Raw genomic sequence first — 26,799 nt, 5'->3', positions numbered from 1 at the left:
GTGTGGGGTTCGGACTATACGATAGCCTTCTACTTATATTTATTACTAATAAAAACGTTCGTAAATTAAATTAGACAGGTTTAGAGAAAGCCATTTAACCAAATAAAAATAAAATTAATATTCAATTTTTTTTTAATTATTCATGTACGGTGAGCCAAAATAAAAACCTTTATTAATTCAAAAAAGTTCAAAAATTAAATTAAAAAAAACTTGTTTTTTTTTACTGAAAGTACGGAACGACATTAAAACTTAAAACGAACAGAAATTATTCCGTATATGAAAGGGGCTGTCCCCTCCTCAACGCCTCGCTCTTTACGCTAAAGTTTGACTTTCTCACAACTGTATTTTTTTTAAACAATAAAAAACTTTAGCGTAAAGAGCGAGGCTTTGAGGAGGGGACAGCCCCTTTCATATACGGAATAATTTCTGTTCGTTTTAAGTTTTAACGTCGCTCCTTACTTTCAGTTAAAAAAACTGTTTTTTTTATTTATTTAACGCAAAGGTGAGTACAACTCAACTTGGAGGAAGTGATGAAAGATTTGAAGTAAAGCCAAGACAGATTGTCTCTGTGAAAGGCAATACAAGTCGGTTGGAAGGCAGGAGTAGAATTTATAGATTTCTGAAATTTTGCTGATTTTTAGCTTAAAATACAATGTACGTTTCCTTTGAAAAGCAAAGCAAATTTAATGCGAATCATGGCGCCTCTACCAAGAGACCTAAGATAGAGATCAAAAGCGAAAGATTGAACAGTTCATGGTAACGAACTGTAAGTAAGGAGCGATGCGGCTCAATAGCAACCGAAACTCTAAAAAACTTATTTTTGATAATAATAGATACATCAAAAGAATCGAATTTTGATCTTTATTCAAAATACGTAGAATTCGTCAAATTTAATGGTAACCATAAAAAGTTACAAGCCTGAAAAAATTAGTAAAATTTTTGAAAAAGGGGGGAGACACCCCCAAAACATCAAGTGATCTTAATTAAAATCACTCTATCAGATTTCAGCATACCAGAAAACCCTACTATAGAGGTTTCAAGCTCCTATGTATAAAATGTGGAAATTTGCGTTTTGCCTGAAGAAAGATCACGGATGCGTGTTTTTTTTTTTCAAACGGTGATCATATCGAACCAGTGACTGTACAAAATTGGGAGAGGGCTCATTTGACTGGAAATCAAAACTTTTAATGCCCTTTTAAGTGGTCAAAAATACTGGAGGGTCCCTCCCACACTCATTGTCCCCCAGAGTCACCCGATCAAAATTTTTATATTTTGGAGAAGAAAGGAGGATGCAGGATACTTGGATGGAGGATACTATTTCAATTTTGATAAGTTCTAGCTACATACATAGTAGCTATCATGCTATTAAAAAACTACCTATACGTTACGTACATTTGGATGGGAACATGGTTTTAAGTTAAGTGTCTGACTACTAATTTCAAAAAGTAAAAGAAAAACCTTTCTTTAGCAGCAAATTTTCCATTGTTTCTTCCAAGTTAGGTTTTAAACTTGTATCAGTCACAACCATACGCATTTGTTCTTCAAGTGGACGATCAAGTGTGTGGCTGGAAGACATGAGGGCTCTGGGTACATCATTGTAGTGGCCGTGGGCGCCAAACATCTAAATAGAATTTTTATAATAAGCGAAGAAAGAAACTGATAAGGAATTTGCTATTAATCATGAAATAGCTATCGTTAAATAAGACACGACCAATGAGTAGCCAGGAAAATTTTGCCATAATTTCAGCAAAACCTTCAGAAATCGATCATCATCGCTGGCTAATAGCATAATAGTAAACACAATTACAGCTGTAAAAGGCTTCACTTAAAAAAAGGCTGATTTACCTGTTTTATACTCTCTTTGTTTTTCTTTATCGTTTGTTTCTTTCTTTCTATATTTTCATCTTTAATATCTTAGATTTCAAGTTCCTAAAAAGTGAAAAGAGACAAAACGGCTGTCCTAACACAAGATTTTTAGATTTGCCCTAAGAACGTTCAGTTAAACAGAAAGACAAAGGAACGGGAACAGTGCTTGTAGTGATTTTTGTTTGTGGTGTAAGTATTTTAATAAGAATTTGATCTTTAAAAATTAAAAACAAGTTACCAACTCAGAATTATGTATTTCTCCCGAAGAAAAACTCCTAAGTAAAGAGCGAAGTGTGATCCGTGTATTATTATGCTTTTTTTTACCAAGATACTGCGTATTGAAAGAGTTGTCGTAAGAAACTTCGAAAGGGCCTCATTCAATAGAAAATTAAAAGTTCTGGTGTCTGATGTAAGATTCAAAAGTGATCGTTGGTCAACCAGTCCCCCCTTCACATCCCTTTTTACTGCCCTCCTCCAAAGACATCTGAGCTGAATTTTGATATAGGTATTTTGTCCAGCATTACTGAAAGACCCAATAACAATGCCTTTGGGCATGACATGACCTTCCATACCCCTTGTGCTAGGGCCTGTAAGCTATGAAATTTGCCAATTGTTTACATATAGAATTTTTATTGAGGAAAGGGGACTTGTTTGACCCTGGGTCTCTAATAAGGCAAACAGTATTAAAGGGAAGCTTTTAGGGAATGTTGAGAAGAGCGTTAAATTAGTTTCAAAACACACTATGTGCATGCAGGTTGTCGAAAGGACGTATCAGCAATATCTCAAGAGCAGCTTAGATCATTATTTTGAAACTTACAAGGCATATTGAAACAAATGTTGAACTAACCAACAGACACTATATGCATAGCCTACTACTGCTGCTACTTCTACTACTATTCTATTACTCCTGCAACTACTGCTTATTCTACTACTGCTACTAATACTAAAACTACTACAACTACTGCTATTACACTACTACTACTACTACTACTACTACCACTGCTACTGCCAATGCTGCAACTACTGTTAGTACTATTATTACTACTACCAATACTACTACTAAAACTGCAACTACAATTACTACTTCTACTACCCCAACTAAGACTAACGGTATTAAGCTAGAAATTTCAGAGACTGATGAGGGAAAATTCAACTAAATCAAAGCAGACTATATGCATGCAAATATTCAAAAGAGTGTATCAGCAATATCAAAACGCAATATGTGTGCCCAGGCTGTAAGAAGAGCTTATCAGCAATATGTCAAAAATGGATTAGCGAATTAAGTTTAAACTTTCTGGGCATGTCGAGGGGGATATTTAACTAACCAAGAGGTTCAGACGATTCAGTTGGAGCTTTCAGGGCATGTTAAAAGGGAAGTTGAACTAAAAGTAAATAACACTACGCATGCACGTTTTCAGAAGGGCGTATGAGCAATATTCTAGGGATGGCTTAGAGCATTACTCTGAAAGTTAAAGGTAAGTTAAGGGGAGTGTTGAACAAACTAAAATGCACAATGCTCTTACTACTACTCTACTTCTACACCAACAACTGCTACCACAATTACCACTACTGCTGATACTACTACTATTGCTACTACTACTGTAGTCAAGTACTATTAGTGAGACTAACAGAATTAAGGTCATTTTTTCAGGAAATTGTAAGACAGATGTCGAATTAAATCAAAACGATACAAGGTACGTGTATACAAGGTGTCGAATTGCGTATCATCAATATTTCAGGAAGAGCTTAGATTATTAAGTTGAAGCTTTCAGGGTTTGTCGAGGAGGATGTTTGACTGTTGAAAAGTCACTATGTGCACACTACGGCTACAACAAGTAGTAGTACTACCACTACTATTTCTAAGGTTAACAATTTTTATCTCAAGCTTTGTGTTTTTGCTTTTCATGACATAAAAAAGAGTAACTATGATTACGAAGATTGCTGAAATGAAACAAAAATGTGGACCAAAAAAATCCATTTAAATTGATACCCGGATTAATTTATTAAAGTGTATTACGTTTTCGGTAAAGTGTATATCCATGTTCTGGATTTTAGAAGGCACAGGATGCGTTAGCCGTACTCCTCTTTGTTTTAGTTTCAGCTCGTTTTAAGTTTGAAATCGCAGACTAATAAACGAAAAAAAACTCATCAGCAGTAACTCAGCGTAACTTAATATGCATATCATAAAACTCATTGTGATCAACTTCAGGCCTCTTAAGCCCATATGAAAAGTTTAAGAATAGAAAATTCGGCAAAACATAAAACACACATCTGAAAACTCGTCATGGTGAATTTCAACCCTTTCGAGTAAAACAGGAAATTCAACAACAGGAAACTCAGCATAAATATAAGAAAACAACATATACCCAACAATATATTACTCCACACGCACCAAAACTTGAACAAAAACTATAGAACCAGATATTAAAACACACCGATTTATATAAGAAAACCTAATAAGGTGAAAGCTTAGAGAAAAGTTATAAAACGTGGAAACACATGAAGAAAAAAAGAAGAAAACGTCGAATTCCCTCAGCAAGAAGGAATAAAATGTTTAGAATCTCGACAAAGATTGAAAATACCGAAACCTTTTGCCTGAAAATTTGAAAAAGACGAAACCCTGTGAACAAAAAGAGTTGCTGAAGACACTGGCTAAAAGTTCGAAAGACAAACACGTGAACAAAAAACAAAAAGTGGTGAAAACTTGGAGACAAAATTGAAAAAAGACTAAATCGCACGAACAAATATGAAAATGGTGAAAACTTTGGGACGAAAATGGAAATGGTCAAAAGTTCAGGACGAAAATAAAAACGGTGAAATGTTTGGAACAAAAATTTGAAAAAGACCAAACTGCGTGAAAAAAACTGAAAATAGTAAAAACTTTGGGACAAAAATTCGAAAATGACGGAGACACGTGAACAAAAATTTGCAAATGGTGAAAACTTAAGAACAACAATTAAAAAAAATTGCGAAAACAGAAATTAAAATAGTGAAAACTTCAAGACAAAAATTGAAATTGGTGAAAAGTTTCCCGCCAAAAAACAATGTACTATAAAACTATGGAAAAAATTTAAAATGGTGAAATCGCGGGGATAAAAAATTAAAATACTGAAAAATTTTGGCCAAAAAATTGAAAAAGACAGATGCACAGGAACAAAAGTTTGAAAAAGGTGAAAATATAAGAACCATTGAAAAAAGACGAAACAAAGTAAATAAAAAATGAAAATGGTGGAGACCTTGGGCTAAAAACTTGAAAAAAACGGACGCACGTGAACAAAAATAAAAAGGTTTAAATATTTGGTAGAGAAATGTGAAAAAAAATACCTTTATAAAGAAGGTATTTTAAAACATCGGGACATTATTTTTAGACTGGTAAATTTTTGCCTTTTTCAAATTTCTGTGCAAAAGATTTAACCATTTTCATTTTTGGTCACGTGCTTCCGTCTTTTTCAAATTTTGGTCGAAAGTTTTCACCATTTTCAATTTCCCCGAAGTTTAAAAAAAATCATTCTTAGAAATATATACTTTTCACCGTTTTCAATTTTCGTTTTAAAGTTCTCAACATTTTCATTTTTGTCCATGCGAATTTGTCTTTTTTTAATATTTGTCCTAAGTTTTTACCATTTTCGAACTTTTGTTCACGTTTCTCTGTCTTTCTCCAAATTTCTGTCCCAACGTTTTTGCCCTTCATATTATTTTTTTTTTCACGCGATTTTGCTTTTTAAAAATTTTGTATCAAAGTTTTCACAATTTTTAATTTGTCCAATAGTTCTTTTTTTTGTCCCAAAATTGTCATTATTTTGGTTTTTGTCCCCGCTAATTCGTCTCTTTTCAGTTTTGTCCCTAAATTTTCACTATTTTCGAATTTCTATTCTTGTGTTTTTCAAATTTATATATATAAAATATATATGTTGAATGATATATGTTGATATATGTCGTAATAAAATATATATGTTGAATGTTCAAAAATAAATTTCAAGCTGAATTTAATTTTGGTTTTCAAAGAGACGTATTTTCACGATTTTGATAAACTCTAATGTGATTGTCTCTAAAGGGGTTGCTGGAATGATGACTTATCCATAATTAAAAAAAAGAAAATCATGGTTTATATTTAAAAGCAAAAGAGGCATATGTGTGTTATTTAGGGTCACAAACATCATGAGTTTAAAAAAAAATAGAGCCAAAGGACAAACGTGAAGAGTTTAGTTGAGCAAATCTGACGATTAACAATATTAAAAGTGAAAATTTCAAAGATATAAATAACCAAGTAAGAAAATATAAATGATTAACAGCTAATAAAACGGGGCAAACAGATTATTAGTGTTTGTGGGTAGCTATAGCTTTTATTAGTATTCAAATAAAATCATGTTCGAAAGAAAGATGAAATCTGGCCCAAAAGAATATATAAACTTTATAAGAGTCAATTAGATTGTAGCAGGGGTGTCCGCACATATATCCCGCCTGTTTCAAGGATTCTCTTTCATTAGTATATGTACAAAATTGGACTTCAAATAAACATAAAAAGAGACTTGGAAAAACTATAAAATTTCATACTAAGTGAATAAAACTGTATGGGAGAAGGGGGAAGGCTGTAATTCAGGAGAGAAAGCATTAGTAAAATTATTATATTTATAATGTTGAAATCTGAAATGCAAGTTTTTTATAGTGTCATCACCGGAACCCGTAATATCCTTACTACCACCTTTAAAAAAAAAATTAAAGTCAAAGGGGAGGTTTATTAATAAGTAGTCTCCAACCCCCCATAACAAGAATTACAATTTTTTGCGATTTCGAAGATTTTTCTTCCATAATTTGCATATGTTCTTCCATAATTTGCATATATTGGTTTGAATTTGGGTCCTTTGGGGGATTTGTAAAAAGCAACATACAACCTTCTATTCTTAAACATGCTTAAACAGAAAAATCCAAGGATTTGAAAAAATAGTTCTTGTAATCTGTGACGGCCAAGTATGAGGATCAAAGGCCAGATGAAGATGAGGGAGATATTGCAAGCCAGATCTTTGAAGATTAATACATGGTGTTGAATTGAAATTCAAAATTAGCATTGGTCATAAATAAAAATAATACAAAAATAACCTTTCACATAGTGCTTTTCCGACGTTATATATCTGACCCAGCCACCTGAAGTCCAATCAGTGGCGTCGTTTCGGGGGGGGGGCAGTTCCCCCCCCCCAATAATTTGGTCAAAAAATTATTTTATATAAGGGGCCCATACCCCTTGACTCTCCGGATGGAGACCCCTCTTGTCCCCTTAATAAAAACGCTGGAGCTACGCCCCTGAGTCAAATCCAACTTCCTGTAGTGCCTGCTGACATGATCTAGTCCTTTCTCGACTTCTTTTCCCGAATATGATCATCTTCAATATAATTTATAATAGAGACGACAAACTATTGGACATACAAAATCAAACAAAAACAAAATAATCTACCGGTCAAAAAATTGAGTTAAATTTATTTTCATAGAGGCAAAATCGAGAAAAAATAGGGCGAGCGAATTTCCTTGAGCGAGGGAATGTAAAATAAAAATTTGCCTTGAAATTTTCAAACGACATTAGGATATAAGCATTTTTTGCGTGATGGCTAAAATAGCGTAATTTTCTATGCTTTTGTACAGTGTGTGGGTCTAATTATCATGAGATTTTTGAACAGACCCGAACAAAAACTGTGAAAGGTTAAAGTCTTAGAGCTCCAAAACTTTGAAATTTGAAAGTCTTAGTTGCAATTATTATTTAAAGAGGCAAAAGAAAAAAGAAAATAATTAACCTTTTTGAGAGAGGGGGAAGGTGTCTTAAGCATGTCAGACTTTTAGTAGCATGAAACATGATTAGATAAAAATCGCATAAAAAAATTACAGAAAAAAGAATTTCACATTACACGAAAAAAAGGAGTGAGGGGATTTTTTTAGGGAGGAAATATGGTTTACAAATTCCCCCTGAAGTATCAAAGGAGAATAATATATATGTATCTTTGCCTCATAGCTAAAAAGAATAGTTTTCTAATCCTTTGTTCAGTGGGTGAGGCTGATTAGCATTGATTTGTGGATAAAGCCAAAAGAAAGAAAAGAGAAAGGTTTAGTTGCCAAAAATTTGAAGAACTTCGGAGTAAAATTTGAAAATAAAAACAGAGCAAAATGAGGATATAACAATCAATAAAAGAAAACATTTTACCTATAGTCATGAGGAAGAGTCATTGTGTTATTAATTTAAAAAGACAAAATAAATTTTAAAAAAACATATGGTAGTGCAAGAAAGATGTTCAAGAGGGTACGACCTTCATACGAGCTTTTTATGCAGATTTAAGCGGCAAAATAAAACCTTATTTTCTGAACAAGTTCAAACATTAATTGTGTGTTCTTTGGTTAAGAGAACGATTGTGGCATAAAATTAGTGTCTTACATAGGGTTAAACGCGTTTCAGGTGTTTTATGTAAAGAGGTGACAGGTGCTTTAGTGCATGAGTCTCAACTGCACGAGCCAAGAAACCACACAAATATACAAAACCGCTTTGAAGTATAGAGGTTTGTAGCTTTTGATAGCAAGTATCGGGGCATATAGCATTCAATAGGAGGTATTGATACAAACCCAGGTGTCTCAGTTGCGCAAGCCAAGAAATCGGGGAAATAGTGGATCTATCGGAATTGATAGGGTAATATAGCAATCTTCCTGGAAATATTTAGATAAGTAGTATAGCCTATAGTGTGAACCTAAAGTCATTCTATTTCTGAAAATTAATCTAAAAAAACATATTTCTTCTTGAAGTAAAATCAAAGCTTGAAGCTTAACACTAGCCAAAATTACGCAAAATGGATTTAAAAAACTAGCTGTAATAAACTAACTAGTGTTACTGTCCAACACTTGTAAAATTCGGAAAACTAGCGCTTGGCTGAAAAAAAGCATCCCAAAAAATAAGATTTATCTTTGGAGAGGAGTATTTCAAGCCGGCAGAGAATAAAAAAAGCAAATTTATAAGGATCTCGACTGTCTTTCAATAGCGATTATATCTATATCTATCATGTATGTAATTATGTAACTAATCAATACTTCGTATATAATTACAAGTCTCAACAAAAAACACAAAATAACTCAATTTTCAGTAAAATACTAGTTTGTAGAATTTCGCAAATGTTACGAGTAAGTTTAATTGAGCTAATCATGTAGATATACCTTGTGTCTGTGAAGCATTAAGTTTCAACTTCGGTCTTCACTTATGTATGAAAAAATTTGATTTTTTTAGTTTTGCTAGTTTTTTTAATATACACAACAAACCTTAAAAAACATCTTTTTTAACTAAAACAATGAAATTAGTGAAATCAACTTGAGTTTCTGTTAAAACACGTTGTTAAATAGATGTTTTACCTCTCCCTTAAACTTTCCCACGATATATGTACAGCTTGTCACATTGATAAAGAATCCAAAGGGTTTGTTGTCACCGGTATCTTTGAGAATTCGCACATAAGTAATTTAATCATTTTCTTTAAAAAAGAAACAATATTTTTCATTTGGTAGTTTCTTTTCCAAAATTTGTTTTCTAGAATTTATTTACTAAGAGGACTAGAGGGGAGAGTATACACGAACCTATAGGCAAAGGATTTTTGACAGGGGGCATTAAATAGTAAACTAAGTGTGCCTCCTAGCATTTCCATTCAAGAAATGATACCAAAAAAGAACCCTTTTTGGTGTCATACAGACGAATAAAGAAATAGCACTTAGACATGAGCGGTAGCAATGACATACAATTAGCAACTCACAGCATCATCAAGCCCCCTGAGGCTAACACAGTTGCGCACGTTCCTCCATCATCGCATTCCAATAAGACTTTGCACTTTCCACCCTCCCTAAAAGTTCCAATCTCCTTTAAATCTTTTCGTATGACTTCTTTACGGCCCATTCAGGGACAACCTTTCGCCCTAGATAGTTGTCCGAAATGGACGATCTTTGGCAATCTATCACGCTTCATCTAAAAATGCTTTATAGCCATCTCAACTTTTCTCCCGTTATGGCCCTAGAAAGCAGGATGGAACCACATTTTTATTACATCTTACTGTTTGAGATACAGTCAGTAAAATGGGTACCGCAAAAAAAACGTGAACAATTCCTCTAGAAAATATCTAAATTATCTCTCTCCGTCTTCTCGAGTGCCCACGTTTTCGAAACCATTCTTGACCACTGTCATCGCTATAACTTCCAATGTTCTAATATTGGTAAGCAGCCGTATCTTTCCATTCATCCAAATTTTTTCAACTGTGAAAAAATACCCTGTGCCTTGGCCTATTTTAAACATCTTCACTGCGTCCACTATATTTATTTAATAATACTACTCAGGTAATTGCAATTATCCACTTGATCGATGTCCTCGTTACCAAAAATCATCTCGTCACGATCATTTACTCCTAGTCTAAGCGCCTTTCACTTCCTAACATTAATCTTCAAACATATTCTTGCTCCCGTCACTCCCAGAACCTCCATGAAATCCTTATTTTTGCTATCATTTTTATCTACGCACTCAAATCCTCAAAATAATTTAAGTCTAAGAGATTTTTACTTTACCATTTGATTCCATGCTCTCCCATAAGCTTTCACGTGTCGATTAGGTCAAAGTCCATCAAAATAGTCTATAGCAGGGTAGAATGCAACCCTGCATAACTCCCGATTCGATACGAAACCAGCTACTAATTTTTTTCCCACGTTAACCCCAGCAATTTTGTTTCTGTACTTACAATTGTGTTACAACTTAAACAATTGTGTTCTTGCAAACTTAAAACCAACGGAAATAACTCCTTCCTTACGGTCTCTTCCCATCTCATTTGGGGGCCACCTACTTTCCATTTGACCGCATGCGGATGGTCAAAAACAGCAATCTTTGGTAATATGTCGTTCCAAGTCTTCCTTAGTTGCACTTTTCCTACTTATAATTTCAAAGCGATTCTCCATCGTGAAAAAAAAAAAAAAAAAAAAATTATAGCTTTTTCTATTATGATAGGCAACTAACTAAGCTTTGATGGTAGAAATACTTCAAGGCTTAGCTTCATCTAACATTCTATAGCCTTAAGTGATTAGCTACGCTTTACGGCAGTTGACAATTAAATAAAGTAAGATAGAAGTAAGCTTCTGTGAAACTGCTGCGGCTAAAGAAAAAAAACACCACCATTAGCATGGTAAGACATGGTAAGACAAAAATCATACCTGAAATGGTACTTGTTTCTTCTTTCCTTTGTTAAATTTTCCCTTCACAACAAGATTAATCTTCTCGCTAGATTGACCGGCTGAAATTACATAAACTCTTTACATTTACTAAATAATTATTAACAGTAATCATCACTTCAGAAAGTCAAATTACAGCACTGAAAGATTCCTGCTGACATTTTTACAATATTAACTTAAAACCATTCTCCCAAAAAATACTTTCAAAGAAAGTAAAAAGACATTTTAAAGGCTAAAACAGTTAGAAATAATAACACAAAATCTTTCAAACTTAAAATTAACAGAAATAACAGAAAATGTTTAAAATAACTCCAAAACGAACAGAAATTAAAACGAATAATCTTGTCAAACTTAAACGAAGGGAAACGACAACAATCAAAAGTAGGGATACTCCCGCGAGGTGCAAATTAGGGGTGAAGTTGGAGGAGGAATTTGCCCCATCTTAAAAATAACTTCTTTGTAATCTAATAACTTCTTTCAAACACAAAATCTTTCAAACTTAAAATTAACAGAAATAACAGAAAATGTTTAAAATAACTCCAAAACGAACAGAAATTAAAACGAATAATCTTGTCAAACTTAAACGAAGAGAAACGACAACAATCAAAAGTAGGGATACTCCCGCGAGGTGCAAATTAGGGGTGAAGTTGGAGGAGGAATTTGCCCCATCTTAAAAATAACTTCTTTGTAATCTAATAACTTCTTTGTGTTCAAACTTAAAAATAACTTCTTTGTAATCTCATTAGAAAAAAAAAAATCAAAAATATAAATTTGGTTACTTCTTGATTTGAAAAAACACCTTTTTTTGTATCTTTATTAAAGATATCTAAAAAATATTTGCCTATCTACATTTTCTTCACTTGGTACCGCTGCTAGCCCTGTCTAAGCCCTCTAAAGGCTAAAGTGTTTGCGCTTTAATTAAAACGATTTATATGTCGTGCAGCTAGTTTTGTATTTACCGCAACAACTACTAAATAACATCAAAAGGCTAATTAAGGTCGCAAAACCAGCTGTCAAACAGTTCGCGGTAACAAAATGCTGTCAAGTGGCCCTTTGGCCACTTTTCAATACCCTTATCAACATGTCATGAAAGTTTTTTACTTAATGCCCTCAGCTGTTCTTAAGATATTGCAGATAAGCTTTTTTAGTAAAGTGGATGCACATAGTGTTTTTTTTTATTTAGTTTATCATACACCTCAATATACCCCTTCGATCACCTTTGAATCTTAAAAAGGGCACTAAAAATTTCTATTTTCAATCGAATGAGAGCCCCCTCCGAAGTTCACATGACCGCCCCTTCCATATGAAGTGCCTCTGGGAAAATAAAAACAATAATGATACTTTGAAGCCTTATGGCCTTTTCATATATGCAACGCTACAGCGTTGCCTACCGATTAGCAATTATTATTGGGAAGTATACGTATATTTTTTTTGGGGGGGGGGGGAGGATTTCTGTGGGGAGGATTCTCCATGAGAAGAATTTTCAGTGGGGAGGGAAGCTTCTGGAGGTAAACTTGGAGAAATTTTACAAGAGGGAATTTGCCAGAGTTTCTATACAAAATTCTGTTAATTTGGCTTACTTTCTCTTTGGCGACTCAATGTTCCAGGAGAATTGTCCGGGGGAAATTTTCAATTGGTTCGGAATTTTCTGGTATATTTTTCCGTGGGTGGGGGAGGTGATTATCCGTGGGAGAAATTCTCCATGGGGGAATTTTATGTGGGAGAAAGTTTCTATCGGGAGGGGGGGGGGGGTTCGGGATGATTTGATAATTAACTTGTGACTTGGACTTCATGATTTGAACTGCATATGGCCGTCGGTAGGGGAGGGGCATGACCCCCGGAAATTTGGGACTGCAAAGTAATTACAAGGAAACCAAAAGAAAAAAAAGCGGAATATGAAAAAGCCATAAAAAAAAATATGTGTTGCCCCATTGTAGACTGTCTACCAATAGATTTTGACCCTATAGCGAAAGTGTAAGAGCCTAACTATTGATAACATTCAATAAAAGAAGCAGCTTTTTATGGTGATCCTAGATATGTATTTGTTTATTAGTAATTAGTACAATTACTAGTAAACGGAACAGAAAGTTCATATAATCATAGGCAGTGCAATTGCGCTGCTTAAGTAAAGAACGATGTTGGCACAATGTATTATTTTTTTTTTCCTTTAGACCAGAGCGCTTCGTATAAAAGGAGTTGTCGTAGAAACTTCGAAAAGGGCTCATACGATTGGAAATTGGAGTGGCTTGTGCCCTTCTTAATAGTCTAAAGGGATTGGAAGGCAACTGACACCCCTTTCATGTCCACCATTCCCCCAAATAAATCCAATCAAAATTTTGAGATATCCTTTTTGTTCATCGTAATTTATTTCCAGATAGAAATTATGTTTTTGAGGAGGACACTCCCTCACAGCCCTCAGGGCAAGGGTTTTAAGTTATACCTGGGAGCATATAAGGTTTTTATAGAAAGTGTTGTCGTAGAAACTTCAAAAAAGGCTCATTCATTTGGAAATTCAAACCGCTAGTGCCCTTTTCAAGTGTCGACATTGATTGGAGGCAACCGACCCCCCTCTCACGCCTACTTTTTCCACAAACACACGCAATCAAAATTTGAGATAGTCATTTTTTTCAGCGGGGATGAATGTTCTGAACATTAGGTCTTTGAGGATAACAATCCCCCCAAAGCCCTCAGGGCAGAGGTTGTAAGTTATGCCATGGGGGCATATAAGGCTTTTTTAGAAAGCGTTGTCGTAGAAACTACAGAAAGGTCTCATTTGATTGGAAATTTAAATGGCTATTGCCTTTTTTAATAGTCGAAAGTGATTGGAAGGCAACTAACACCCCTTCCTCGCCCACCATTTATCAGAACACATCGAACCAAATTTTGAGATAGCCGTTTTGTTCAAAGTAGTAGAAAGGTCCGGATATTGTATCTTTGAGGACTGTACTCCCCCCACAGCCCTCAGGGTAAGGGTTGTAAGTTAAGCCCTCGGGGCATATATGGTTTTTATTGAAAACTGTGTCGTAGAAACTTGAAAAAGGGCTCATTCGATTGGAAATTCAGAGGGTTAGTGCCCGTTTTAATGGTCAAAAGTGATTTGAGGGCAACTAACCCCCCTCTCGCCCCCACCTTTTCCCCAAACACATCTAAACAAAATTTTTTGATAGCTATTTTGTTCATCGTAGTTAAAAGTTTTAGAAATTAGGTCTTTGAGGATAACGCCTTCAGAGCCCTCAGGGCAAGGGTTGTAAGTTATTTCCTGGGAGCATACAAGGTTTTTATAGATAGTGATGTTGTAGAAACTTCAAAAAGGAAATTAGAAGGGCCTGTGCCCTTTTTAATAGTCGAAAGTAAGTGGAGGATAACTAAAAGTGGAGTTTTTATAGATAGTGATGTTGTAGAAACTTCGATTGGAAATTAGAAGGGCCTGTGCCCTTTCTAATAGTCGAAAGTAAGTGGAGGATAACTAACGCCCCTCTCACACCCATCATTTTCCCAAACACATCAAATCAAAATTTTGAGATAGTTATTTTATTCAACGTAGTTAAAAGTTTTTGAAATTAGGACTTTGAGGATGATAACTCCCTCAGAGCCCTCAGGGCAAGGGTTGTAAGTTATGCCCTGTGGACATATAAGGCTTTTATAGATAGTGATGTTGTAGAAACTTCAAAAAGAGTTCATTCGATTGGAAATTGGAAGGGCTAGTGCCCTTTTTAATAGTCGAAAGTAATTGGAGGATAACTAACACCCCTCTCACACCCACCATTTCCCTAAAGACATCCAATCAAAATTTTGAGACAGCCATTTTGTTCGACGTAGTTAAAAAATCCGGAAATTGTGTTTTTGAGGATGAAACTCCCCTCACAGCCGTCAAGACAAGGGTTGTAAGTTATGCATTGGGGGCATATAAGGTTTTTTTTTTATAGAAAGCGTTGTCGTAGAAAATTCAAAAACGAATCATTCGATCGGAAATTGAAACGGCTAGTGCCCTTTTTAATAGTCGAAAGTGATTGGAGCGCAAGTAACCCAACGCCCGCCATTTCCCCAAACACATCCCATCAAAATTTTGAGATAATCATTTTGTTCAACGTAGTTAAAAGGTCCGGAAATTATGTCTTTGAGGATGGCAACCCCTTCACAGCCCTCAGGGCAAGGCTCGTAAGTTGTGCCCTGGGGCAAATAAGGTTTTTATAGAAAGCGTTGTCGTAGAAACTTCAAAAAGGACTAGTTCGATTAGAAACTCAAAGGGATAGTGGCCTTTTTAATAGTCGGAAGTGATTGGAGGACAACTAACCTCCCTCTCACGCTCACAATTTCCCCAAACACATCCAATAAAAATTTTGAGATGATAATCTTCTTCAACATTGTTGAAAGTTCTGGAAATTAGGTCTTTGTGGATGACAACCTCCCCCCCCCCAGCCCTCCGGTCACGGGGGGTAAGTTGTGCTCGGGGGGTCTATATGGTTTTTATTGAAAGTATTGTCGTAGAAACTTCAAAAGGGCTCATTCGATTCAAAATTGAAAGGGCTAGTGCCTTTTTTAATAGTTGAAACTGATTGGAGAGCAACTAACGCCCCTCTCACGCCCACGATTTCCCCAAACACAACCAATCAGAATTTTGAGATAACCGTTTTGTTTAACTTAGTTGAAAGTTCTGAAAATTAGGTATTTGAGGGTGACAACCCCCAGGGCAAGGGTTGTAATTTATGCCCTGGAGGCGTATAAGGTGTTTATAGAAAGCGTTGTCGTAGAAACTTCAAAAAGAGATAATGCGTTTATAAATTCAAAGGGATGATGCCCTTTTTAATAGTCGGAAGTGATTGGAGGGCAACTAACTCTCACGCCCACAATTTCCCCAAACATATCCAATCAAAATTTTTAGATAGTAATGTTCTTCAACATAGTTGATAGTCCTAGAAATTAGGTCTTTGAGGATGACAACCCACCTCCCCCCAGTCATCAGGGCAAGGGTTGTAAGTTATGCCCTGGGGCATATAAGGTTTTTATTGAAAGATAGTCGTTTTGTTTAACGTAGTCTGGAAATTAGGTATTTGAGGGTGACAACCCCCAGGGCAAGGGTTGTAATTTATGCCCTGGGGAAATAAAAGGTGTTTATAGAAAGCGTTGTCGAACAGACTCAAAAAGGGCCTATTTGATTTGAAATTGAAAACGCTAGTGCCCTTTTTAATAGTCGAAAGTTTTTGGAAAGCTTTACATTTTTATAGTAAAGATCGATGTGGGTACAAAGTATTATTATTGTTTTTATTTTATTTTTTTTAGCCAGGGTACTTCGTATCAAAGGAGTTGTCGTAAGAACTTCGAAAAGGGCTTATTCGATTGAAAATAGAAAGGGCTAATGCCCTTTTTAATAGTCGAAAGTAATTGGAGGGCTAATAGTCCCCCTCCCACGCCCACCCTTCTACTTGCCCATCATGTTTAAAAACTAAATGTTGCCTTAACATTAAATCAAAATGCACTGTGTTAATGCTAATTCCCGATAAGGCATCTCAGAAGTATCCCAAGAACGACTGACGGTATTATGTTCAAACTTTCGGGGCTACTTCTGCCCTTAAAACTTAACCAAATCAAAATAGCGTAAGTTTATCCGAGCTATCAAAGAAAGTAAACATATTTTTTTTTGCGAATGGTATCTAGTTTTCTATTTCAGGTCAACTAGAAAAGGTAGTGTTTGTGTCCAGATTTTTAAAAGGGTGTATGTTGTTAAAAATTTATGAAAATTTTTCTCCAGCATACAAATAGCAGGCCCAACTATAAAGTCTTAAAAAAACGAAAAGATTTAAAGTGTTATTTTCTTTTTCCCTAAAAAGACTATGTCAATACGAGCATAAACAAAACAGAAATTAATTAAAAAAAACTTTTTCCACAAAATAAGTTTTTTCAAAGAAAGTTAAAGAGCTCCCTTAAACCAAAAATGAGCAAAAATAAAATCAAATAATGTACCAAGCTTGAAACTACCACAAATCAGCATCGTTAAATAAATGAAACCCAAAACGAACAGAAATTACAATAAATAACCGAGTCAAGCTCAAAACAAGCAGAAATTAACATGAGTTAATAACATGAGTTAAAAAAAAACCCTATGCCTTCTCAAGGTCAATACATAATTTGCACTTTACTGAAAAAAAAATACAAATGAATATGCATTGTCAGTTTAATATACATATACTGATATTTAGTAATCAAAATGTTAATATTATTTGATTTATTAAAGTTATAAAAGTAAAAACATTTATACTTTTTCAGTAAAGTGCAAATTATGTTATGGCCTTGGGAAGGCACAGGGGGTTTGAGCCCTATTCATGTTAATGTCTGCTCGTTTTGAGCTTGACACGGTTATTTATTGTAATTTCTGTTTGTTTTGGGTTTCATTTATTTATCGATGCTGATTTGTGGTAGTTTCACGCTCTGTAGACTATTTGATTTTATTTTTGTTAATTTTTGGTTTAATGAAGTTCTTTACTTTTCTTTGAGTAGAGATGCCTCAGGAGGTCCGGTACCCACACCTTATTGGGGCATAGAACCACGTGGTTTATGGTTTTTGTCAGTGAGAATGAAAAAACAGTATTTTTCTCACTTGAAAAACAGGAATTTTCTCACATTTATGGATGTTTTTATGGTTTTTGTCAGTAAGAATGAAAAAACAGGAACTTTCTCACATTTATGTCTGTTTTTATGGTTTTTGTCAGTGAGAATGGAAAAACAGGAACTTTCTCACTTTAATGGATTATTGAGTCTAATGGGGGCAGGTCAATGACACTTCCTTCTTGTTGTTGCTCGATGCAAATGTTATGAGTTTCCCGGAAACAGTTAGATCACGTGTTTCCTTCTCAGCCAATCAGAGACTTGCTTACATATGATTTTCCCCGTTACATAACAATTCACCCTTGAGATTTCGTATATAACGGGCATGCAATGTGATTAAATTATCAGAAAGTATTTTGACACTATGGATAAATTTGATGAATTAGAAGCATTGGCGACCTCAATTTACCATGTAAGTTCCGTTTTTATTTTAAAAATAAAATTATTTTCCGCGATCACCCGCCAGTATATTCAGGTAAATCCCCCCCCATACAATACAAACATCACTATACACTCTTTATACTCGATAGAAAATATAAATGGTGTTCTTTTACCCTCAAAACCTAACCCCCCCCCCCCATCCATCAATGTTTTTACAACCAAATTCTCGCAAAAAGAAATAATTGTCCTTTCGAAAAATGTAGCTTTTCCATATTGTAATCTTTTCTCTAACAGAGACTTCCGTCACTGTTGTTATTAAGCGTTCTGTTTTGACATAATGCTCCAGCGCGAAGCCTATAATTAGCTGTCACCCCTTTTCCTGTCTGTATACATTAGCTGGTTTTAGGCAATCGAGGTTTTCAGTGCTTTTACGTAATTCAGTGTTTGTCTGAAAATAGCGGTCAGCTAATTTTGTCTGCAAATTTGCGATAGACCTAGGGTGGGTTAATTTTCATAAATTTAGGGGAGGGGGCGTGAATCCGTTATTTTTGATGGGGAGGGGGTTAGCACTTTTAATAGTGACAAAATAGAAATGAAAAGATAATTGTTTCTTACTTCAGTGTCTAACAATTTCTCTTCGAAATTTAGCGATTTTAGCTATAACAATTTTCCTAAATTTAGGGGAGGGGGGGGGGCGTGAATCCGGGATTTTTGTTGGGGAGGGGGTTAGCGCTTTTATTAGTGACAAAATACAAAATGAAAGATTGTTTTTATCATAATTGTTTTCGACTTCAGTGTCTAACCATTTCTCATTGACATTTTAGCGATTTTAACTATAACAATTTTTCTAAATTTACGTGAATCCGTGATTTTTGTTGGGGAGGGGGTTAGCGCTTTTATTAGTGACATAATAGAAATGAAAGATTGTTTTTATCATAATTGTTTTCTACTTCGTTGTGCGAACCATTTCTCTTTGACATTTTAGCGATTTGAACTATAGAATTTGAATAAAAGGTAGTAAGATATATTCTTTATTGATCTGGCATGCGCTTGAATAAAAAACTGAACGTTCGTTTAATAATACTTTGAGTTATTTCTGAGAAAAGTTGAATTTATTATATTCAAACTATGATTTTCAGAGTTTAGGTTGCTTTCGACAAAGATTTCTCTTTACATACGGCAAATTTCCACAAGGTGATTGATCCATGACCCTTCTAAATGTGATAGAAGCTACTACACCCTGCTTCAATCTCTTTTTACGTATTCAAACTGTATGTTCGTATAACAATGCTTTGAGTTATTCCTCAGAAAATTGACCCCTCCAAATATTTACTCAGAGGAGCGGGTGCTGAAATGTAAAACGTTACTTATTTGCCAATCATTTTCACAGTTTTCAAGTTTGGATCTTTGAACACACTCCCTTCTTCTCAGTTTATTCTATGAAAGTGAGCTGTATTTGTTAGAGTTTCAGAAACATTACATATTTATTTAATTTAAGCCCTTTTTTTTCATATATAATAATGTTTGGTGGGATTGACACAGAATATATTGATCTGAAATATTGCTCAACTGGCATTATTTTCGAAGCAGCTTTCTTACTCATAGACAATCAACGACGTGAAATTCATAGCTATAAATGGAACATCAGATACAATATGTATAAGGACGAGAAAAACAGATGGAGTCCAACACTAAATTTTATAAATCGAAATGGCTTTTACACTAAAACCATACGACCACATAATGAAAATGGCTATGAAATAAAACATGTACAAGAGGAAATTCGGGAAATATGCAGTTTTTTCGGTGTGCAAGCTGTTTATGTTAAGGGAAACGTGCCAACTGATAAACTCTTACTGATAAACTCTTAAATTTAGAATTAATTACAGTGGACAGTTTCGCAATAAGTGAATTAATTCATGTTTTGTGAAAAGAAAAAGGACTTATATTATGGTAGCAATCAACAAATTATCCTATTATTTGTGTGGCGTTCGTATTACTTTGGATTAGCTGATTAAGGATGCCAGAGTACGGTGGTGAATAACAAAGCAGGGTCCGCGTACCACCGGGCCAGCCATCAATTGCTGATTGCCACTGCTGTCGTGGGCCTGCCCACTGAAAGATAAGTTGATTTTTTTTTTTCTCTTTTTTGGTTTTTCTCGTAGTTGCGAAGAAATGTCAAAGTTCCAACAGTTCCAGCTTGCGTTAGCGAATTTCAAAAGATTCCCGCTGTGGCCCGTAAGAATTATCCAAGTTTCAAAGGATAAAAAAGGAATCTTCAACTACTTAGTTTTTGCGTATGGGGATCACACAGAGTCACGCCTAACGGAGAATAGTCTCATCTCGTTTGAGGACAATTACTGCGAAGCATCTACAAAAACTGATAAAAATGTTGGAAGTGCGTTTAAAGAGGTTAACCAAAACCCGGACATTTATAAGACGGCTTCCAAAACTTTCGCATCGCTGAAAGCAGTTTCTTATGGACCATCTACCGCGGATTTGCTAGTTAAAATAGTAGCAACTGAGTAATAAATTTCTAAGACAAAAGGATCAATGATGAACTCGACTACTAAGCAAGTTCAAAAAAAATGTGGAAAGGACCGAACTCTGAAAACTTCGGTTAGGACTATCATGAGTAAAATATCTTCGTCAGTGTCGCTTGAGTTTAATACGAATCGAGAGCCCGTGTTTGTCTAAGTAAAGAATATCAAAGGACTGAGTTAAAATTTAGAGAACCGAATTGCAAAATTAGAAGTGAAAATTTATGATTATGAGCAAGAAAAACAGCTTGGACCTCTAGTTTTTCATGGTATTAAACAGCAGCCGGGTGTTGATTTGAAGTCGACCATTCTGAATATAGCCTCGCAAAAGCTGGGGCTTTCCGGTATCACTGATTGTGATTTTGCTATGGTTTACAGGTCGAAATTGAATAATCCAGGGTCGGAAAACGATAAAGTTGCACCAGTGTTCGTGAGATTTTCTACCTGTGAGACGGTCTGTAAAGTGTTTTCGAGTAAATCAAAATTGGCTGGTTCGAAAATCCTTTTGTCTCAGTCTCTAACTAATCGCCGTTGAGATATGCTGAGTTCCGCAAGAGACAAGTTTGGCGTGACAAATGTATGGTCAGATCGGGGCCAGGTTCTCGCAATGCTTCCGGGTGAGCGAGCTGCTCGTCGAATTAACTTGCTTTCAGATTGCGTTTAGTTTGTTATTTATGAGTAGTTTGGTAGTGTTTATCTCGTCAAGATGTTCTATATTACTCTTTATTTACATTTTTATTTTGTTGTTTATTTTTTGATTTCTTATGAGTATAATTATCGCCCCGTTTGAGCGCGGAAAAGGGATGAATTATAGGATTCTTTTTTGCGTAAGTTGATATGAATAGTAGTTTAAGTGGAAGATTGAGTGATTTGCAAAATAATCCGTTTAATGTTGATGATTATTTGTTGACGGATATTGGAAATGATGGGTCGCAAATTAGTTTTCGTCCATCTCTTGATAGTAAATATCGTCAGTTATCAACTTTGGAGGAGTTAAGCCGGTCTGGATTTCATGCATGTACATGGAATTGTCATTTAACGTCTTCTTACCATGAGATTTTTGATTTTATTTCCCGATCTAATAATTTACATATAATGGCATTATGTGAAATATTTTTGGGTCATGATACTGTTCTTTCGTCCTTTAATTTTCCAGGTTATGAACTGATTGCTCGAAGTCGAACGTCAATGGGACGTGGAGGCCTGGCTTTCATTGTCCGACAGGATTTGAATTGGAAAATTAGAAAGGATTTGGACATTTGGAAGGAGGGTAAGATAGAAACCCTTAGTATAGAAATTCAGTTTGAAAATCGAGCTTGTATTTTTACTGTTGTATATAAGCCACCAAGTGCATCATTTGAAGAGTTTGCTGAAGGATTTGAATGTCTTGCTGCAAAGGTAAATAGATCTAGTCAAGAGTTTATATGTATGGGAGACTTTAATTTTGATTTTTTAAATATACGTGGACCAAATTTGGATTTTTTTAGCCTGATGATGTCAAATGATTTATACCCGACCGTGAGCATTCCAACGAGAATCAAGGATCATTCGGAAACGCTCATCGATAATGTGTTTGTGTCTTCAGCAATACTAAGTAAAGCGTACTGCTCTGTTGTTATAAGCCCAGCCTCCGACCATCTTCCGGTTGTATTGCATTTGAATTCTGAAGTGAAGAAACATAACAGAAAGAATAAAATACCAATGCGTGAACTGAAGCCAGTTAATCTGAAAATTTTGAAGAACAAATTAGTGTTATTAACTGGGAAACAGTACTGAATGAGGATGATCCGTCGGAAGCATTTGAAAAGTTTATCCAAATAGTGTCGAATGTCTATGATAGGACGTGTCCGCTTAAAGAAACAAACCCCAGAAAGAATAAACCAAGAAAACCATGGTGTGATAATGAGCTGCTGAATCTGTTTAATATGAGAAATCAGGCGTGTGAGGAGCATCTGAATCATTTGCAGAATAATGAGCTCCATGTGATGTATAAAGAGCTAAGGAATAGGGCAAATTCCCTAAGAAGGAAAAAAAAGAAGTCATATTTTACAAATGAATTTGAAGAAAGTAAAGGTAACCCCAAAGCAACATGACAAGTTGTGAATGATCTTCTAAAAGGCCCTATGAAGCCATCGGAGCCAAAAATTGTACTAAATAATAGGACCTTGGAAGAAACTGAGGAAATCTGCAACGCATTTGGACAATATTTCTCTGAAATTGGCTGCAAGATTCAAGAAGAAGCAAGGAGCTCCCATGTTTTCGAATCAAGCAGTTTTGTTGATGAGCGAGGAAGAGGTTTCGAAATGCATTTCCAGCCTTATACTGAAGAGGAGGTACGCAAAATTGTTAGCACGATTAAGTCAAACAGTGCAGGAGTTGATGGAATGAACCTTAGAACGCTCAAGTCGGTTCTGGTTTATTTGCTTCCTGTCCTCGTATACCTTATCAATATTTCTATGGAAAAGGGGATGTTTCCGAGTGCGCTTAAAATAGCTAAAGTTATACCGTTGCACAAAGGTGGAGTCAAAACTGATATATCTAATTGGAGACCAATATCAATTCTCCCGATTTATTCAAAAGTTTATGAAAAGATTGTTCATCACCGGCTTTATGAGTATCTGATGAAAATTTGTGTTTTACACGATGGTCAATTTGGCTTCCGGAAAGGACATTCGACGACGCAGGCAGTCCAGCATCTTCTGGAAAATATCAACTCAGCACTTGAGAATGGCGAGCAGTGCATGGGCGTTTTTATTGATTTTAGAAAAGCTTTCGACACTGTTGATTTTAAGATTGTATTAGAAAGGCTGTGTTATTTAGGCATAAAGGGTAGTGTTTTAAATTGGTTTGAATCGTATTTAAGTGAAAGGAAGCTACGAGTGACTTTGAGTAACAAATCTTCTCAGCCGTTTCCCATAAAGTGTGGTGTTCCACAGGGCTCAGTTCTTGGCCCTCTCCTGTACCTGATATTTGTAGACACAATGAGATTCTACATTCCCGGAGCTTCAGTTACTTCTTTTGCTGACGACACGGCTTTAGTGATTGCAGCAAAGTCGCTGCAAGAGCTCTTGTTCAAGGCTAATAAGGCGCTGGTTGGCCTACATGAATTTGTTTGTGCTAGCCTACTTAGCGTCAATGCATCAAAAACTAATTTTATGATGTTTACAAGGACTGGTTCTGCTCCCACTCTCCCTGGTGTCATTATTTACAATGGCCTACCGCTATCACAAGTTGAAGAGATCCGATATCTGGGATTCATCCTGGATCGAAACTTGAGTTGGAGAAAACACTGCGACATTATAGCATGCAAGCTGGCGCGAGGCCTTGGAGTTCTGAAGCATTTTCAAAATTTTTTACCTTTGAAAATTCTGCTTTTATTGTATTTTTCCTTAATAGCACCTTATATAAATTATGGTTGCTTGATTTGGGCGAGTAATTTTAGTTGCAATTTTAGAAGAGTTCAAGTTCTGCAGAACAAGGTTATAAGGTTGATTGGAAGGTATGATCGTGGTGTTGATAGCACTGAATCACTTTTTAGAAAGTTTAAAATTTTAAAGGTTGGTGAAATAAGGGATTATCAAATTGGAGTTTTTGTATTTCAGTGTCTGAATGGTTTTGCACTGGATTTTTTTATGAATATTTTTAAGCCTAATTCGTTTTATCACGATTATTCAACTAGGAGTGCGGATAGTCTTGCAACTTAGCCACGGAACACAACCAGAGCGAGTCAAGTGACCAGACACATGGGCCCGTCAGTTTGGAATTCGTTCCCAGATTCTGTTCGTCAAGCTGAAAGTGTGCCGCAACTTAAAACCCTTATTAAAAATAATTTCTTTTCCGGTTTTTTGTTGTGTTAATGGTTCGTCAGAAGGCTTTTTTTTTTTTCTTTTTTTTGTAGATATTTTATTTTTATTTTATATTTTGTGCCATTATATATTTATCATTATTTTCTGTTATTATTATTGTTTTCCCCTTTTTTCATTTTAATTGGTTTGATGATTTGGCATGCATGATATCCAACCGGTCGCTTTTTCAAGCATCTTTTTGCTTTAGTGCGACTTGTTGTCCCATTGAGTTGTTTTTTTGTTAATAAAAGTGTATGATACTTAACCTGAAAACCTGAAAAATGTGATAAAAACATAGCATTATTCAATTTAGAAGACTTCAAACGTGAGAAATACCTGCACTCAGTCCATGACCCAGAAGATGAAGTTAGATATTTCACTCAATGGATACCAGAAAAGATACCTGACATTGAAAAATGCATCAGATATCCAAAGTCCTAAACTTGCTCCTCCTCATATCAAATGGATTAAGATTCTTTTTTTTAAATATTTCATTATTTTTTTTTTCAAATTTTTTTAAATATTTTTAAGCAATAAATATCTTAAGCCTCAACATTTTTATTACCTACAATAGTCTATTGCCATGAAAAGTATACTTTCAGATTCAACATGTAAGGGAACACACTTTCAAGTTCAGCCTGTGGGAGAACCCTAAATAGTCACCCCTCAAAAAGTAAGTTAACCCGAAAAGGTTAAAGAATTTCCCTAAAATTACACTTTCAGATCCAACAGGTCAGGGTACAAACTTTCAGGTTCAGCATGTAGGAGAACCCTAAATGTTCATCCCTAAAAAGGTAAGTTAACCCTAAACGCTTAAAGAATTTCTCTGAAATCACACTTTCAGGTTCAGCATGTAGGAGAACCCTAAATGCTCATCCCTAAAAAAGGTAAGTTAACCCTAAACGCTTAAAGAATTTCTCTGAAATCACACTTTCAGATTCAGCATGTAGGAGAACCCTAAATGCTCATCCCTAAAAAAGGTAAGTTAACCCTAAACGCTTAAAGAATTTCTCTGAAATCACACTTTCAGGTTAGGTTAGGTAGGACCCCGACCCACACTACCCCAACCCCGAAGGAAGCCCCCGGTGCTCAAAGGTCCCCCAAGCTCCCAAAGGGCCCCCAGACCCCCATAGGCCCTCCCCCGGACCCCCAAAGGCCCTCACCCGGTCCCCAAAGGTCCACCGGACTCCCAAAGGACCAATCGGCCCTCAAGTGCCCCCCAGACCCCCAAAGGCCCTCCCCGGGCCCCCAAAGGCCCACCGGGCTCCCAAAAGACCACCGGGCTCCCAAAGGGCCTCCCCGGACCCCCAAAGGCCCCCACCCGGTCCCCAAAGGTCCACCGGGCTCCCAAAGGACCCCCCGGCCCTCAAGGCCCCCCCAGACCCCCAAAGGACCCCCAGCACCCCAAAGGCCCCTGATCTCCCATTTTTAATACTTTTTATGGCTTTATTATATCTTTTCAGAACAAGTTATTTTCTTAATGTCCATGCTAAACCCATTTTACAAGTTGAAGTACCAATCCCTTTCACCCACAACTTTACTATACTGATTTTTGAATGCTCCAACACCAAGCAATACTTTTCAAAGCCATTTCAGAACAAATTCTTTTCTTAATATCCTTCCTAATCCCATTTTACAAATTGAAGTACCCATCCTTTACACCCACAACTTTACTTTACAGCTTTTTGAATGCTCCAACACCAAGCAATACTTTTCAAAGGGCATTTCAGAACAAGTTCTTTTCTTAATGTCCCTCCTAAACCCATTTTACAAGTTGAAGCATCCATCCATTTCACCCAAAAATTTACTTTACAGCTTTTTGGATACCTCAACACCAAGAACTACCTTTCAAAAGGCATTTGCGAGCAACATCTATTCTTAATGTCCTTTCTACACCCATTTTCTAGCTTGAAGTACCCAACATTTTCACCCAGAACTATACTTTACAGCTTTTTGAATGATTAAAACACAAAGCAAAACTTTTCAAAAGGCATTTCACAGCAACTTCTTTTCTAAATGTCCCTTCTAAACCAATTTTATAAGTTGAAGCATCCATCATTTTCGCTCACAACTTTACTTTACAGCTTTTTGGATAACTCAACACCAAGAAATTCCATTCAAAAGACATTTCAGAGCAAGATCTTTTCTTAATATCCCTTCTAAAACCATTTTACAAGTTGAAGTACCCATCCTTTTCACCCACAACTTTACTTTACAACTTTTTGGATACCTCAACACCAAGAAATACTTTTCAAAAGGCATTTCAGAGCAAGTTCCTTTTCTTAAAGTCCCTACTAGACCCGTTTTATAAGTTGAAGCATCCATCCTTTTCATCCACAAATTTA

The 26,799-nt window shown here is 35.7% G+C and overlaps 1 protein-coding gene across 3 annotated transcripts in view; it reads right to left on the bottom strand.

Annotated features, from left to right (window-relative positions):
• The window catches only part of LOC148942708 (protein madd-4-like), a 305,059-nt gene that overhangs the window by 63,573 nt on the left and 214,687 nt on the right, over window positions 1–26,799 (bottom strand). For all 3 annotated transcript variants that reach the window (XR_016143070.1, XM_089102254.1, XM_089102253.1), the window contains 2 exons: window positions 11,068–11,147; window positions 1,459–1,621 (listed from right to left, as the gene is read on the bottom strand). Coding sequence is in view for 2 of the 3 variants with exons in the window: in XM_089102254.1 (XP_088958380.1) it covers window positions 1,459–1,621; window positions 11,068–11,147 (243 nt within the window). In the remaining variant the exon portion in view is untranslated. The remainder of the gene's footprint in view (window positions 1–1,458; window positions 1,622–11,067; window positions 11,148–26,799) is intronic.

The sequence above is a fragment of the Artemia sp. Qi Xiang Cuo genome, chromosome 16 (genome assembly GCF_049724085.1).
Source record: "Artemia sp. Qi Xiang Cuo chromosome 16, ASM4972408v1, whole genome shotgun sequence".
In the NCBI taxonomy this organism is placed as follows: domain Eukaryota; kingdom Metazoa; phylum Arthropoda; class Branchiopoda; order Anostraca; family Artemiidae; genus Artemia; species Artemia sp. Qi Xiang Cuo.
This window is presented reverse-complemented; position numbering and strand designations above follow the sequence as displayed.